Source organism: Budorcas taxicolor, chromosome 5 (assembly GCF_023091745.1).
Source record: "Budorcas taxicolor isolate Tak-1 chromosome 5, Takin1.1, whole genome shotgun sequence".
Lineage (NCBI taxonomy): Eukaryota > Metazoa > Chordata > Mammalia > Artiodactyla > Bovidae > Budorcas > Budorcas taxicolor.
Genome location: NC_068914.1, coordinates 91829794 through 91846403, shown reverse-complemented (window position 1 = coordinate 91846403; position 16610 = coordinate 91829794). Strand labels below are relative to the sequence as shown.

The window sequence follows — 16610 nt, the reverse complement described above, 5'->3', positions numbered from 1 at the left end:
GTTCCCTGGGTAAGTGAAACAGGGAGACCTAATTTAGAGAGATTGTCAGAGAAGTTTTCTCTGAGGTAGTGACGTTAAAGGATATGTACAAAATAGCTGGGTAAAGAATGTGTGTTTGTTCATGTGTTGGGGTTGGAGAATCACTTCTGAGGCAGAGAGGACAGAACTTGAAAAGTCCCTGAGGGCGGGAGCTTGGTAGGTGGGAGGAGCTAGGAAAGAAAAAATAAGAGTCTTGGGAATGAGAGAAGGGAGCTCCTAAGAACCCATGGAGAATAGAGATGGGGGAGGCAGCTCTGGAAACAGCAGGCAGGGCTTCATGGGCACTGTATAGAGTTTAATTTTATCTAAGATTTAGTGGATGACATGGGATGAGAGTGATATGATTCCATGAGTGCTATGTAAAGGTCTCTTGGGCTTCTATGTGAGCATGGAGAATGGAATGGGAATGAGGGGTGGAGCCAGGCATATGCTGAGAGGTGGCTGGGAGAGAGGGTGGCTTCTGGGTGTGAGAAGTGAGGACAAGTGCGGAGAAAGCAAAAATGTAGACAAGGAGGGTGGCTGGAAAGAGGAGAGGTGCGCTCTGTAGAAGAGCTAGGTATAAGCGGGGTGAGGAAAAACAAAGGATGACCTAGTCTCTCGATTTGAGAGCTGCTCCAGTGGAGGCACTAATGCCTGAGATGAGGAAGATGGGAGGGGAGCAGGCTAAGGGGAGAAGTCAAGGTCAATTCTAAACATTTAGCTTTAAGAATTATCATATAAATGTTGCATTAGGACTGCTCTGATGGAACAGACTTGTGGTTGCCAAGGGGGAGGCAGGGAGGGAAGGACTGGGAGTTTGGAATTAGTAGATGCAAACTATGATGTATAGAATGGATAAACAACAGGTCCTACTGTATAGCACAGATAATTATATTCAATATCCTATGATAAACCATAATGGAAAAGAATATATATGATATAATGTATATATATATGTCTTAATCACTGCCATACAGCAGAAATCAACACAGCACTGTAAATCAACTATTGTTTTAGTTTAGTCACTAAGTTGTGTCTGACTCTTTGCAACCCTCTGGACTGTAGTCCTCCAGGCTCCCCTGTCCATGGGATTTTCCAGGCAAGAATACTAGAGTGAGTTGCCATTTCCTTCTCCAGGAGATCTTCCTGACCCAGGGATCAAACTGGTGTCTCCTGCATTGGCAGTCAGAGATTTTACCACTGAGCCAACGGGGATACTTCAATTGAAAGAAAAAAAGAAAAGAAAAGACTGTTCTGGTTCAGTTGCTTTCAGCAAAGCTTCTAGAATCATTCATAACAGTTTGAATTCTGGCTCTCTTCTTTTCTACCTGGGCAAGTTCTTTTATTTTCTGATTCCTGAAATAGGGATACCTACGCCTATCTTTTATGGTAAGAATACAATGAGATAATGTTTATAAAGTTGCCTTGCACATAATAGGTACTTAGACAATGGCAGTTACTATTAATGCAGTTTGCTAATAGCATCATATTATGTTAGAGAAAAGGATGAATTTTGACTCTGACATTTATAAACTCTGTCTCCAGGCAAATAAGGAACCTTACATTTCTAATTTTTAAAACAGCCTTTTACTCTCTTCTCCTACAACATAGCAAATATAAAAACAACAATTTCTACTCTAACATCTTTGATTTAGTCTTGATCTTATAGTTCCACTCACAGGTGATAAGAAGCTTTGGAATCAAAGATTCTTTTTTTTGGTACCAAGAGAAGATCAGGAACGTTTGCAGTCTGTGACCACAGGAGCTCTGTGAAAAAACAGCACTGTCTGTGTAGGAAGAATCAATATTGTGAAAATGACTATACTACCAAACGCAATCTACAGATTCAATGTAATTCCTATCAAATTACCAATGGCATTTTGCACAGAACTAAAACAAAAAATTTCACAATTCATATGGAGGCACAAAACACCCTGAATAGCCAAAGCAAGATTGAGAAAGAATGAAACTGGAGGAATCAACCTTCCTGACTTAAGACTATACTACAAAGCTAGTCATCTAGACAGTATGGTACTGGCACAAAAACAGAAACACAGACCAAGGGAACAAAATAGAAAGCCCAGAAATAAACCCATGCACCTATGGGTACCTTATTTTTGATAAAGGAGGCAAGAATATACAATGGGGCAAAGACAGTCTCTTCAATAAATGGTGCTGGGAAAACTGGACAGCTACATGCAAAAGAATGAAATTAGGATCCTTCCTAACACCATACACAAAGATAAACTCAAAATGGATTAAAGACCTAAATGTAAGACCAGAAACTATAAAACAGTTAGAGAAAAACATAGGCAGAAGACTTGATGACATCAATCAAAGCAAGATCCTTTATGACCCACTTCCTAGAGTAATGGAAATAAAAACAAAAGTAAACAAGTGGGACCTAATCAAACTTAAAAACTTTTGCACAGCAAATGAAACTGTAAGCAAGGTGAAAAGACAACCCTCAGAATGGGAGAAATAATAGCAAATGAAACAACTGACAAAGGATTAATTTCCAAAATATACAAGCAGCTCATACAACTCAATGCCAGAAAAACAAACAACCCAATCAAAAAGTGGGGAAAAGGACCTAAACAGACATTTCTCCAACGAAGACATACAGATGGCTAACAAACCCATGAAAAGATGTTCAACATCGCTCATTATTAGAGAAATGCAAATCAAAACTACAGTGAGATATCACCTCACACTGATCACAAAGGCCATCATCAAAAAGTATGCAAACAATAAATGCTGGAGAGGGTGTGGAGAAAAGGGAACACTCTTGCACTGTTGGTGGGAATGTAAATTGATACAGCCACTATGGAAGACGGTATGGAGATTCCTTAAAAACCTAGGAATAAAAACACCATATGACCCAGTAATCCCACGCCTAGGCATATACCCTGAGGAAAACAAAAATTGAAAAAGACACATGTATCTCATTGTTCATTGCAGCACTATTTACAATAGCTAGAACATGGAAGCAGCCTAGATGTCCATCAACAGATAAATGGATAAAGAAGTTATGGTACATATTAGTGGAATATTAGTCAGCCATAAAAAGGAATGCATTTGAGTCAGTTCTAATGAGTGTGGATGAACCTAGAACCTGTTATACAGAGTGAAGTAAGTCAGAAAGAGAAATACCTATGACTGATTCATGTTGAGGTTTGACAGAAAACAACAAAATTCTGTACAGCAATTAGGCTTCGATAAAAAAATAAATTAAAAAAAAGAAAAAAAAAGAAACCCTAAAAAGCCCCTAAAAACAGCTCTGACAAGAGAAGAGAGAACTGTGGGGAAGGCCTTATTTAAGGTCAGTCTCATGTACGTTCACTGGGAAGGAACAGAAAATGCCCAAGATGTTCAAACATTAACAACAAAGGTCTTATCTAATTTTCTGGAACTATAACCTTCAATATTAAACATTAAATGTGTGATGACCACGAAACCAATAAAACCCTTTATGTTTTTTAGGAATGCATTTTGATGTGTTTGATTAAATTGCAAATGAATTCACTAGCCTTGTGTGAACTGACCTATCAGAGAAGTCATATAGATTCTTATAATCAGAAAGTGCCAGACTCCTGTGATCAACATAATCCTTTCAGGTTTTCACAAAAAAACAAGAGGAAGCTTGGTTTCCTTCCAGGTAAGAGAAGGATAAAATAGGATCATAGCAGTGAAGTACACTGTAAAATAAAAGTGCTCTAAACATATAAGAAATTATTTCGAACATTATTAATTTAGGAGAATGATAATCTCAACATCAAATATTCTTCATTAGTTTGTTTATTCATTTATTCAACTTGCCAAGAAATAAAGAGTATCTTCCATGTACTGCAGAGGATACAGTATGGGTATGAAATAGTCCTTGTCCTTGAGGAGTTTATAACCTCATAGAGGAGGACAGTCACGTCTACAAATAACTAGACGACCACACTGATGGGTAAAGACTGAGGTGTATGGACAAGACATTATGGGAGTTAAGATGATAGAGAGTTGCTCTCAGCTGGGCTTACCAGGTCTGGTTTCAAGAAACAGAATCAAATCTGAAAGGCTGTAAATAGGAGACTGAGAAAGCTTACATAAAAACAACAACAACAGGACTTCCCTGATGGTACAGGGGATAAGAATTCACTTGCCAAAGCAAGGGACACGAGTTTGATCCCTGGTCTGGGAGATTTCACATGCTGTGGAGCAACTAAGCCTGTGCGCCACAATCACTGAGTCTGAGCAGTAGAGCTCATGAGTCACATTTTCTGAAGCCTGTGCTCTGAAGCAAGACAAGCCACCTCAACGAAGAGTAGCCACCACTTGTAGCAACTAAAGAAAATGTGTGCACAGTAACACAGACCTAGTGTAACAGTAAATAAACAAACAGTAATAAAGACAATGATATTAGAAGCATGTTTTAAAATTTCAATGTGTTCTAGGAATGTGTCAAGTACTCTGAATGTCCTAACAACTTTAAACACCACTGTAACCATGAGAAAACGTCACCATGACTAATCCCAACTTAATTGATGGGAAAACTGAGACTTAGAAAGGTCATACGTCTAGGAGGTTGACAGCCAGACTCAAGTCTGGGCTCTTTAACCACCATACTATAATGTGTCCAGGTAGGATGAAAGTCACGAGGAAAAGCACATACATGGTAAAACACTGCTCACAAATCATCCAGTGTCCAAGGAGGCTGACGCACATGGATTTCCAGAAATACAACAAAAAACCAAACTAGAACGATTGGTCTGGAAAAGCTTGGGTAGAGTCTTAGTGTCATACTAAAGACTTTGGATTTTATTTTATAGTGTGGGGAGACGTCCACACAGAGATGGTGGTGGAAACTGTAGGAATATATGGCAATGTTGTAAGAGAGTATTTTTAAAGACAGGAAAAGTAAAGTGGTTGAGGGAAAAATTTTGCATTGGTCCCCTGCAACTTACTTGTTTTAAAATAAAGTAATTCTTTAGGATGTGTGGTCTGTTCAGTAGTTAATTATTGGGTGTTTCTTGTGAATTACTCCATTAGACATCACAGTAATTTCAAGTGGGACTACTGCCAGCATATGGTGCTCCCACCGAGATGAGGTAGAAGCCTACTGGCTTTTCCTTCTCTTTTTCCTTCCTTTTCCTTTCTTATTTTGCTGCTACCAACACATCTGGTGATGAGAACTAGATGCTACAGAAAGAGGATGCTGGGTATTGGTACTTTCTCAGGAAACTTAAGAGTTTGACCTCAATCTGCTTCTGAGAATGCATAGTATAGAAATTCTTCAATCACCTTAAAGTGAGCCAGAGGACCCTTACCAAAGTGCTCTGATCTTCTGACTTCATGAAGACAGATCAAGGAGGTTTCTACCATAATGCAGTGGTTAAGAAGCCTGTCATTTAAGATCCAGGGGGCAGAAGGACTTAACAGCGAGTGTCATTACATGAGCAGCGACACCATGTTGAGCTATAGGAGTAGGGCATCTGCTAGCCATTTTCAGTGTTGAAACTACAGAGACCACTAGTGATATACAAGTGACTTAGTCTTTCGATATTACGATTGCTGGGGTCAACTGGACACTTTAATACCTTCTGGTATACCACAAATAATTCTAAAAACAAAATAACTCAAGTAATAATTCTTCTATGAACCAGGCACTGAACAAAGATAACTAACATATGGAGAAAAGAGGTAGAAGAGTTTCATGCTTAAAAAGGAAATCAATGGTCTCTGTTTCTTTGGATGTTATATCCTGTAGTTGTAGACTATAATGGTTAATGGAAGGTCTAAAGAAGGGTAATTTTCCCCAGTAAAAGACTGATTCTTTTCCCTTATAGGTTATGACAACATATTGAGTATAGTTCACTGTACTTTATAGTGGGCCCTTGTTGGTTATCTATTTTGTATATAGTAGTGTGTATATGTGAATTCCAAAGAATCCCCAAAAGAATCTGAGCTTACGTATTTATACATATATAGCCTTCCCAAATAGCACTAGTGGTAAAGAACCCATCTGCCAATGTGGGAGACATAAGAGATGCGGGTTTGATCCCTCATTCAGGAATATTCCCTGGAGGAGGACATGGCAACCCACTCCAGCATTCTTGCCTGTAGAATCCCATTGACAGAGGAGCCTGGTGGGCTACAGTCCATAAGGTTGCAGAGAGTTGAACAAGACTGAAGCAACTTAACTCACACATATATACATATGTATGTGTGTGTGTGTGTATGTATATGTGTATATAACAGAATATATAGTTATATATATATATATATATAAACCACATATAAAAAAGTTTCAGTTTTATACCTGAAACTAACACAACACTGTAAATTAACCATATTTCAATAAAATTTCTTTTAAAAAAAGGTTGTTTAAGTTCATTTTACAAAGAGGAATATACAGTTAGTATTCAACCACAGAGAAAAGTAAGCTTGACTAGTACTTTGGTGGTACTCTAAAAAGATGGCCTAGAACTGCCCTTACGGTCAGTTGAAGTGCTTGTCTGCTACTCTTCTGAAAAGGAAATGCAATTCTAGTCTACCTAATACATGCACGTGACTTCAAAGAAACTTAACCATTCTATGAGAGATTTCCCCTGATGGGGTTCAGTCAGTTTTTCATCTTTTAAAATACACTAAATTAAAGGGCTAATTTTCCCCCTTCAGGGATGTGTTTAATTTTAAAAGTATAATATGCAATCTGAAAGTGAGGGAATTTTAACCAACTTTTCATTAATTTATTAAATGTCTCAGAATGTCGGTATGAAGATCCTTGCAGATAATGATTTCACAGCAGCATGTTGCCTTATGCCTACTCTGGGAATGATGGAAAATAATCTCTGGGAAATTTGTAACTGGCAGTAGGACTGTTCTGTTTGACATAACTAACAAAGGAAATGACCAACTTTCCTTTTAGAATAGTGGTTTAAGTTTTAATCATTTTGTGTGCTAAGTTGCTTCAGTTGGGTTCGACTCTTTGTGACCCTATGGATCATAGTCCACCAGGCTCCTCTGTCCATGGGATTCTCCAAGAATTCTCCAGGCAAGGATACTGGAGTGGGTTGCCATTCCCTTCTCCAGGAGATCTTCCCAATCCAGGGATTGAACCTACGTCTCCTGCACTGGCAGGCAGGTTCTTTATCACTAATGCCACCTGTGAAGTGAAATGAAGTGGCTCAGTCGTGTCCGATTCTTTGCGATCCCATGGACTGTAGCCTACTGGGCTCCTCCATACATGCAGTTTTCCAGATAAGAATACTGGAGTGGGTTGCCATTTCCTTCTCCAGGTGATCTTCCCAACCCAGGGATCGAACCTGGGTCTCCTGCACTGCAGGCAGACGCTATACTGTCTGAGCCACCAGGGAAGCCAATTTAATTCAGTTTAAACAAGAGTTAAATGTTATTTTAAACTATTTTTATTTATAATATTTTATTTTGATTACATCAATAAAAAAAGGTTAACTTCCGAAATCTTTTAAGAGACACTAGTACATTCAAACAGCCATAGGATATTGGAGCTGGAAAGACCTTTGAAACGATGTAGTCTAAGTCCCCTCATTTTACAAATGGCTCAAAAGACTGAAAAGACCCTTCTGATTCTATCACACGGATATCACCTAAAATATTGTTAAATGGGCCCTTGAGGAAAAGATAAATATTAACTTACTATTCCATGTCACTCTCACTCTGATACCACTATTCATGCTCTTCATACCAAATGTAATACCAAACTTCTAGAAGTAGCCCCTGAATGATATTCCAAAGTACTCTATTCTTACGTTAGTGTTACTCAGGTATTGTCAATGAGTACCTCTTACACTCAAATCAGATTATCTAAATTGCTTCAAAAGAAGCCCAATACCCAAGAAATGTACCATATGATTCCTATTACAGACAGTTCAAGAATTAGGAGAATACATTTAAGGCTTAGGAAGTTAAGACAGATGTCAAACTGGTAGAAAAGATGTGGCAGCAACTGATAGGAGGCACAGTGTAGATTCTGGTGATGATGGTTGCTGTTTTCTATTTCTTGACCTGGCTAGAAAATATATAAGTGAAAATTCAGCAAGCTGTACAAGTAAAATCTTAGCACTTTTTTATTTGTGTATTACTATACTATGAAAGTAAACTAAAAACAAATCTATTCATTTAAAATAAAAAATCTAGTTTTTAAAGCTTAGGGTAACTTTATCCTTACCTACTTCTTCTATTTCCCAAATAGGACAAGTGGCCCTGAATTCAAATATGTAAAAGTGAGTGAGGTTAGTAGGAATAAGAGGATTCTGCAAAAATTCATTTTTTTAGATAAAAATGGAAAAAGTATAAGAAAATCTATTTTTAATCATAGAAAAGTAACATTCTTAATAAACTGCTGCTGCCACTTAAAAGTTAGACTTCTTTTACATAGGAAACTCCCTGGGCTTTTGTTTATGATATTTTCTATGAATAGGAGAAGGTTTCTGTGAATAGGTGCTGGGGACTCACAAGGAAGCATGTGGATCATAAATACTTTTAAGGCCCTTGAAAAATCCAGTTTCTAGTAAATTGAGATCATCTGGAAGAAACTGATTTGCCCCTAGAAAATACAAATAGTGGTCAATTTACTCTTGGTACTTATGACTGAGAAGTGACTAGTGGAAGTTATATATCTTGATCTTCATATTCTGGAAAAATGAAATGCAAAGCACAGCCAAGATTCACTGTGGTAACACCAATAAACCTATACAATTTTTGGATGCAACAAAAGTAATCATCTCTTCTGAAGACTCATAACATTCAAATCCACCCTGATGAAACAATCACTTGAAAATCATTAATATTATTTTATGTTTGCTTAGGTATTTCTAAGAAAAAAGTAACATCTTTCTCAGTATTCTTGATTTTGCATGCTGATTTAGTTCAAGGAAATAGAAGGAAAAATTTGAAGCCAAGCAGAGAAATAGTGGAAAGTCATGAGTTACAGGAACTCAGAAAAATACCACAGGTAGGTTAAGAGGTTTCGTGACTTAAAGATTCATAATGTAATTTGGTAAGGTAAGATGATATCATGAAATAACTTCATTTTACACCTACAAGATAAACATTGATATTTCTATACACACCCACTTGATGATGATTAGTTGTAAGAACAGATAAACTAAACTCTTACTTCCTCCTAGACCCTGTCTTATCAGTCTTACTACAATAAATTTTCTGGAAAATTTTATCACCAACTAAATTCAACTTTAGTTGATAAAATTGATAGCTTCAACAGCTTTCCCAAATATACTACTGAATATGCTAAAATTTTTGAGCTGAGATTTACTAAAAAATATATCTGATTAATATCAATGAGTCAGAGGGATGATCAATATCTCTGCACACACACACACATGCACGTGTTTCCTACAAAATAATTTGTGTATTTTTAGTAGCATATAAATAAATACAATCAATATTTGTATTTATGATTATAGACATCACCTGCTTCCTGAGTTATAATGTGACATCATTTTAATAGTATATAAATAAATGGAAGTGTTAAAAGTAAAATTAAAGCATCAAGAATGTTCTGAGTGGCAAATGAAAGGGTGCTTCATATGATTCATCCAGGAAACATACATTCAGTTTACCATGGGATCCCACTACATACCCATCAGACAGTTACTATAAAACAGACTGAGAATACCATGTTGGTGAGGATGTGAAATTAATGAAAATTTTCATATGCTGTTAGTAGGAATAAAATATTTAACATTTGACTGTGTCTTTGAATGGGCATCTATTACTTTCATCAACTCAACATTATCTGCTTTGGGGAAGTGCCATTTTTTGACTCATTCTGTTCAACATAACATTCCATCCTCCCCTACCAAAGAGCAGTTCAGTTGCTCAGTCATGTCTGACTCTTTGAGACCCCATGGACTGCAGTACACCAGGCCTCCCAATTTTTTTCCAAGTATCCTAAAAATACTAGAATTTTTTTCTCAAAAACAAAAAATGAGAGTGGTAAACTATTTTTAATGGTCCTTTGACTTTCAGATAGTTTGAAAGAAATACCAGTTAGACCTCTCAAAGTAAGTAGCAGGCTACGCTGTATGAGCCGCTCATTTCACTCCTTTTAAGGAGAAAGAATGACAAAAGCTGCAAAAACAACAGCAACAAAAAAACATGTTGCAAAAACAGGGGGAGTTTTTGTTTTTATAAAAGGAAAGGTTGGTTAGTATTTGATGAACAGCCATTCTCACTGAAAGTATCTCATATTCTGATTTTCTAAAGGGCAATTTTTACTTCTTTCCACAAATTCTCATTCTTAATTATCTGACCATATCTATGCCTAATGCCATCTTAACATAGTTAGTAAAACAGAAATAGAAAAAGAAAGAAAGAAAAAACAGAGAAAAAGGAGAATAACAGTAGAGAAATATCAGAAAAAATCTAAGTAAGACAATTAGAATAGTGAAAAGTATTGACATGGGAAAAACAGAGTAGAATGCAAAAAAAGAAAGGGATGGCTAGAAAGGGAAGGAGGGAGAAAGGGAGAAAGAGAATGGAGAACAGAATGAGAGAGGAAAGGATGGAGGAAAGAACGTCAGCAGATGCAAGAGAGGTGAACAGAAAAGAGAAAAAGGAATTTACATAGAAATTTTAAAAAATCAAAATCAAAGTTTGCTCACCTGTTATATAAAGTTAGCAAAACTTAGAAGAATAATATAATAAGTGTATTATATGAATAAATAATTTTCTCCTCTAAAATGTCTTTTTATGACAATAAGAACTCTTATGCTAAGACTTTCAGTTCAAAAGTCCTATGCTAAAATCTGGTCTGAAACTAGATATAAACAGACTGGCTAGCCCAGATGTGGAGTCCAGTTATATTTAACAACTTAGGGTATGAGTTTAAAAATTAGTGGACATGTGATGGAATCTTTATTAAATAATTCAGGGATATTAGGTAACTTTAGAAAAAATGAATATTTAAATTCTAAGAAAAATACTAGATCTAAGTTTAAAAAAGAAACTTACATATGTCAGAAAGGGCATATAAACAACTAAAAAGAATTTTTACAAAACACTGATAAGAACCAGTATCCTTAACAGATACATAGCTACACAAACCAATTAAAAAAAAACTCCAATAGGAAAAAGAAAACTAAGCTTGCCTCCAATAGAAAAAAGGAATACAGAACATAAGCAGACAATGCAAAACAAAAATGGCTAGTGTTCATGTGAAAAAACATTTACTTGCACTAGAAAATTTTTTTAAAGTAAATTAAAATATAAATGCAATTTTTTACTTAAATTAAAAAAATTAAAAACATATTATTCAAAGTTGTATCTGGTGCTCTGATGAGATAGGTACATTTAAAACACTGCTGGCAGTAATATAAAATAGTATAATCTTTATAGAAGACAACCAGAATTATCTATCAAATATTTTAAAAAGGAATATGCCCTTTGACTTAATGAAGTCAGAAATACAAAGATTTGGGTAAAAGAATATTAATTCCAGTTATTTATAATAGCATTCTGTTGGGAAATGGTTACGTAAATAAAGGCTTTATTTTTGGGTATGGTATAAAGTAAGAAATTAATTGAATTTTTTCCCATGCGGCTGACTAATTGACGCAGTATCACTGACTGACTAGCTCAGTCGTTCCCCACTAATGTAAGGCTATACTTCTGCAGTGGTCTGCGACACTGGACTCTCTTCCATTGGTTTATTTATTACCCCATGTAAATATTACACAGACTTAATGGCACAATTTTAGAATGAGTCTTGATGTTGGATGCAACAAGTTTCTCTACTTCTATATTGCTTCAAAAACATTTTGGCTATTTTCCCCCCTCCACTTTTCTTATTCCATATACATTTTAGAAATAGCTCTTAAAAGTCCTCTGAAGATCCTTCTGAGATTTTGAACAGAATTTATGGATGCATTTGAGAGAAATGATATATTTTTAGATATTAAAACTTCCCACTCAAGATTAGGACACAGGTCCTTATTAAGTATTGTTTTACATATATGAATATCTGTATCCATATCAATGTTTATATCTAATGGGACCATTCAACTTCTGCTGTGTTTATTTATATGCTAAGTCACCTCAATTGTGTTCAACTCTTTGCAGCCCTGTGAACTGCAGCCCACCAGGCTCCTCTGTCCACAGGATTCTCCAGGCAAGAATACTGGAGTGGGTTGCCATGCCCACCTCCAGGGGATCCTCCTGACCCAGGGACTGAACTCGCATTTCTTATGTCTCCTGCCTCCGTAGACAGGTTCTTTACCACTAGTGCCACCTGGGAAGTGAGGTGTATGAATCTAAAATCTGTCATACAGAAAGAAGTCAGTCAGAAGGAAAAAAACAAATGTTGTATATTACATTTATATGGCATCTAGAAAATGGTACTGATCAACCTATTTGCATGGCAGAAATAGAGACACAGATGTAGAGAAAGGACTTGTGGGCACAACAGGGGAAGGAGAAGGCGGGGCAAACAGAGAATAGCACGGAAACATACACCACCAAATGTAAAACAGCAAGCCAGTGGGAAACTGAAGCATAACACAGGGGGCTCAGCTTGGTGCACTGTGACGACCTGGAAGGGGCGGGAGGAAGGCTCAAGAGGGAGGGGATGTATGTACAGTTACAGCTTTATCACACTGCTCTACAGCAGAAAGCAACACAACATTGCAAAGCAATTATCCTCCAGTTGAAAATAAAATTTAAGATAAGGAGAATAATTGCTTTACAATATTGTGTTACTTTCTGCTGTGATCACACTTTCTGAGTGTTTGTTTGGCATGTACCTGTTTACTATCTCTCCTTCTTGTCAATGTCAAGATTCATAAAGGCAGAAACCAGGTCTGTTTTGTTTATTTCTATAGTCTTTGGACTTGTCACTGAGCTTAAATATTTAAAAAAGAAATATTTGTAGATTGAATGAGTTAAACATGTCAAACTTTTGCTTCAATTTTTAACATTAATAATACACTGGATCATCACTTAAAATATATCTTATTTGTATAATTTTATTTTATCTTCTTAACTGCCTTTCAAAATAGGCATTGCTAGTCTCCATTTGACAAAGAAGGTAACTTAAGGCACAAGGAAATAAGCTAACATGGTTAAACTAATAGCTAGAAATCAGTAGAACTGAAAACAGAACCCAAATTGTCTAACTCAAAAGACATATAAAATAAAAAGAGTAAGAAAAGAGGAAGAAAGAGAAAATAAGGGAAAGGAAGAACAGAGGGAGGAGAGCTCATTCATCCCTGACCTTTCCATCTCAAAAGCATATCACACCACTTACTCTGAGAACTCTTTAACTCTCAAACTTTACATCTTTTAGGAAGCCTCATACCTCATACATTTCAGGCCAGCAGACAGATCGAGAACACTTTCAAGCAACATTCTTCTACATGAATCATACAGAGTGGGAAATAAAGGAGTCTGCAGTTAAGAGTAAGTCTCTTTTGCTCAGCTACATTTTACCAACATAGAACTTGCTAGTTAAGTCAGGCACACAATCAGTTCTGAAAATTTTAAGAAGTATTTACAGCATGATTTAAGTTTCAATTTCAGGTTCCAATTCATTATGTCATAATTTCTCTGCCTTAGTCAACATTACACAAAACTTTGACACTCTCTTCCTATTGAAAAGGCATGTGAGAATACCTTTCCAGTTTTACTATAGTTGACAGGGTAGAAATAGAATTACTTTTTATTGGAATCATTATTTCAAGAAAGGATACTGTACTCAACTTCTCATTTTAGTCAAGGATGTGATATGTCCCCTTTCCTTTCTTTGTCCCTAAGTCTGATGATAGAATGGTAATTTCTATTAATTCTGATTAGCTGGCTTCACATTGCGAAGTTACAAGAAGGAAAGGAACCTCCTACTGTTTCCAGTCTCCATGTAGTAAAAGAAAAATTACCCACCTCTAAATTAATAATACTGTTTTTATGAATTGCAGAGAGAAGATACTTTCCTGCCAAAGGGTAATCTATGTATAAGAGCTGATTGCTAGGTGAAGCATGCTGACAGAATGAGGTGCTTTTATAGATTCTATCGACATGAGAACTCTAAATTGCTGAGAAGCGACCCTCACCTTTTCCTGAACTCAAACAGAGGACTAATACAGCATTGATGAAATTCTGTCTGCTACAGGAGGACATAACAGTTCATTCTTAATCCAAAGTGGCTTATCAGGAATGGACAGTGGCACGATGTGGACTTTGAGATCCCAACCTTAGTATCTAACATACCCATGACCGAGACATCGTATTCAATCAGCAGCGTTGCTTCTTGCCCACACTGTTTGAGAATACTCATGGCCTCAGCATGCGTGGTTCCAAGAAGTCGAATTCCATCCACACTGAGCAACCTGTCACCAGGTTTGATTGTGCCCTCTCTGAAGGGAGAATAAAGAAACAGTCATTAATTTAGCATTGTGGGGCTTAACATTAATAGTCACTTAGCCAAAGTGGCTCTTCCACAGTCTACCATCCACACCCTTTGCATTACCGTCCAAGCATCAAGTGTGACATTAACAGAAGGAACCCTGAACAGAAAATTGCCGCAATATTAAAATCAGTAATAAGAAAATAACAACACAATAGCAAGTACCCAAGTCACCCACGATGAACTCCTGGGGTGCAAGAGTAATAAAGGCACATTTTCTCTTTTCTAGCCTTTTTTTTTTGCCAAAATGTCTAAAATTGATTTATTAAAGCCAAAGAAATAGCACTCACCTATTTTCCCAAAGCTTGGTGAGCAGAAAAGCCTGCTGATTCCATTCGATTTATCACCAGTGAACCCAAGCTGGAGAAAGAACGCTGGTGAAAAATTTCCCTAGTCTCTGCATTTTCCTACTGATTTATAAGGCCATTTGATGATCATTAAATTGATTCAGTCTCATATTCCCTGGAAAAGGCAGGCAAATACTATTCTCCCTTCTGTAGACACAGACACTCAAGGCAGTGGGAAAAGATGCCTCAGCACAATACTGACACCACTAGAGTGCAGCCAGAGAGGCTTCCAGGTTATAACCCTCCGGTGAGGGAGAGTCAACAACGAAGAAAAAATCAAATGCGGGGATTACAAGTTTAGGCTTTTGGAAGAATAAAAATGATGTCTTAAACATCTTTCACCAAGGCAACTGTCCATGTAATGTAAGTCTAAAATTTTATCAAAATTTTTGGTTTCCTTTGTGTGTGTCAGTTGCTCGACCATGTCTGACTCTATACGACTCCATGGACTGTAGCCTGCCAGGCTCCTCTGTCCATGGAATTCTCCAGGCAAGAACACTGGAGTGGGCTGCCATTTCCTTCTCCAGGGGATCTTTCTGACCCAGGGATCAAACTTGGGTCTCCTGCACTGCAGGCAGACCGTCTGAGCCCCCAGGGTTTGCTTTAGTTTTACATTAATTTGGTAAAATGTTCACAAACTAGTAGCCTGCTCTTGACATTTCTGCCAACCCCAACTCACAATGTTAATAACAAATGGAAGTATTCTTATTTGCTCCAGGAAGAATAATTCACAAGAAAAGCATGAGAAGAAGAAAAAACAACAACAACAACAGCAACAAAATACTTTGTATTATCCTCCACAAAGGCAAATAACATTAGCAGAGGGGAGAACCCAAGTGTCTTCATATTTTCTTATTGTATATTAAACTTCAAGTTTTTTTAAAAAGTGAGCTAAGAGTATGAGCTTTGAAGGAAAATAAATCTAAATTCCTATCCTAGCTGGCAAGTCATTTAAGCATATGGTTCCTCAGTTTAGTCATCGGTAAATGTGGATAAAAATATCTCATTTAGTGAATAGTTGTGAGGATAAAATAAGATAATGTCTGCTAAGTACTTAGCACAGTTCTTGGCCCATGGTAATCACTCAACAAGCAGTATTTACTATTATTATTGCTATATCTAGTGCTTATGAAATGTTTTTAAAAATCCAGTCTAGGCTGAAACATTCTGTGCAGAGTTGGGGGTAATCAGTGCATTTTCCTCTTCTCCTTTCCTATCCAGTGGCAGGAGTTGTGTTCCCTACCATTATGGAGCAGACTTTTGTTGTGGGAAGTTAATACAAAGATAAGTATCTCTTGAGACATCTAAGCTGTGTGTTCATTTGGGACTTCTCCATCCAAAAGGTTTATGTAGGAAATCTTCAAATTAGCAAGGAAGAAACACTAACACCAACAATATTCCTTCCCTTTTACTAAAAGTCACGTCTACTTTGACATTCATAGTTATCATCAAGGCATAATAATCATGACAAGGATGCTGGCAATAGTAAGAGTCAGAACCCCATCATGTATCTTTCCAGGTTAGGACATTAGCAATTGGAAAGGATACATCTCGAGGACCTGCTGTAAAAGGGCCAGATGCTTTTTATTAAATGCCTCCAGTATGACAGGCCCCCTGCAATGCACCATAAATCTCTAATCCTTAATAAAATGAAAAACCTTGAAAGTAGGCATTACCCTCTACATTTTACATCTGGAGGGAAATGAGCAGAGAACTGTTCAGTCACATGCCAAACATAGGGTGGTAAGCGCTGAATCTGAAGTCAAACTTACTTTCTTCTGATTCTTCAGCCTGAACGC

General features: G+C 36.9%; 1 protein-coding gene across 1 annotated transcript in view; it reads right to left on the bottom strand.

Annotated features, from left to right (window-relative positions):
- The window catches only part of GRIP1 (glutamate receptor interacting protein 1), a 482353-nt gene that overhangs the window by 138030 nt on the left and 327713 nt on the right, over window positions 1-16610 (bottom strand). The window contains exon 7 of the mRNA XM_052639896.1: window positions 14269-14414. Within this exon, the coding sequence (XP_052495856.1) occupies window positions 14269-14414 (146 nt within the window). The remainder of the gene's footprint in view (window positions 1-14268; window positions 14415-16610) is intronic.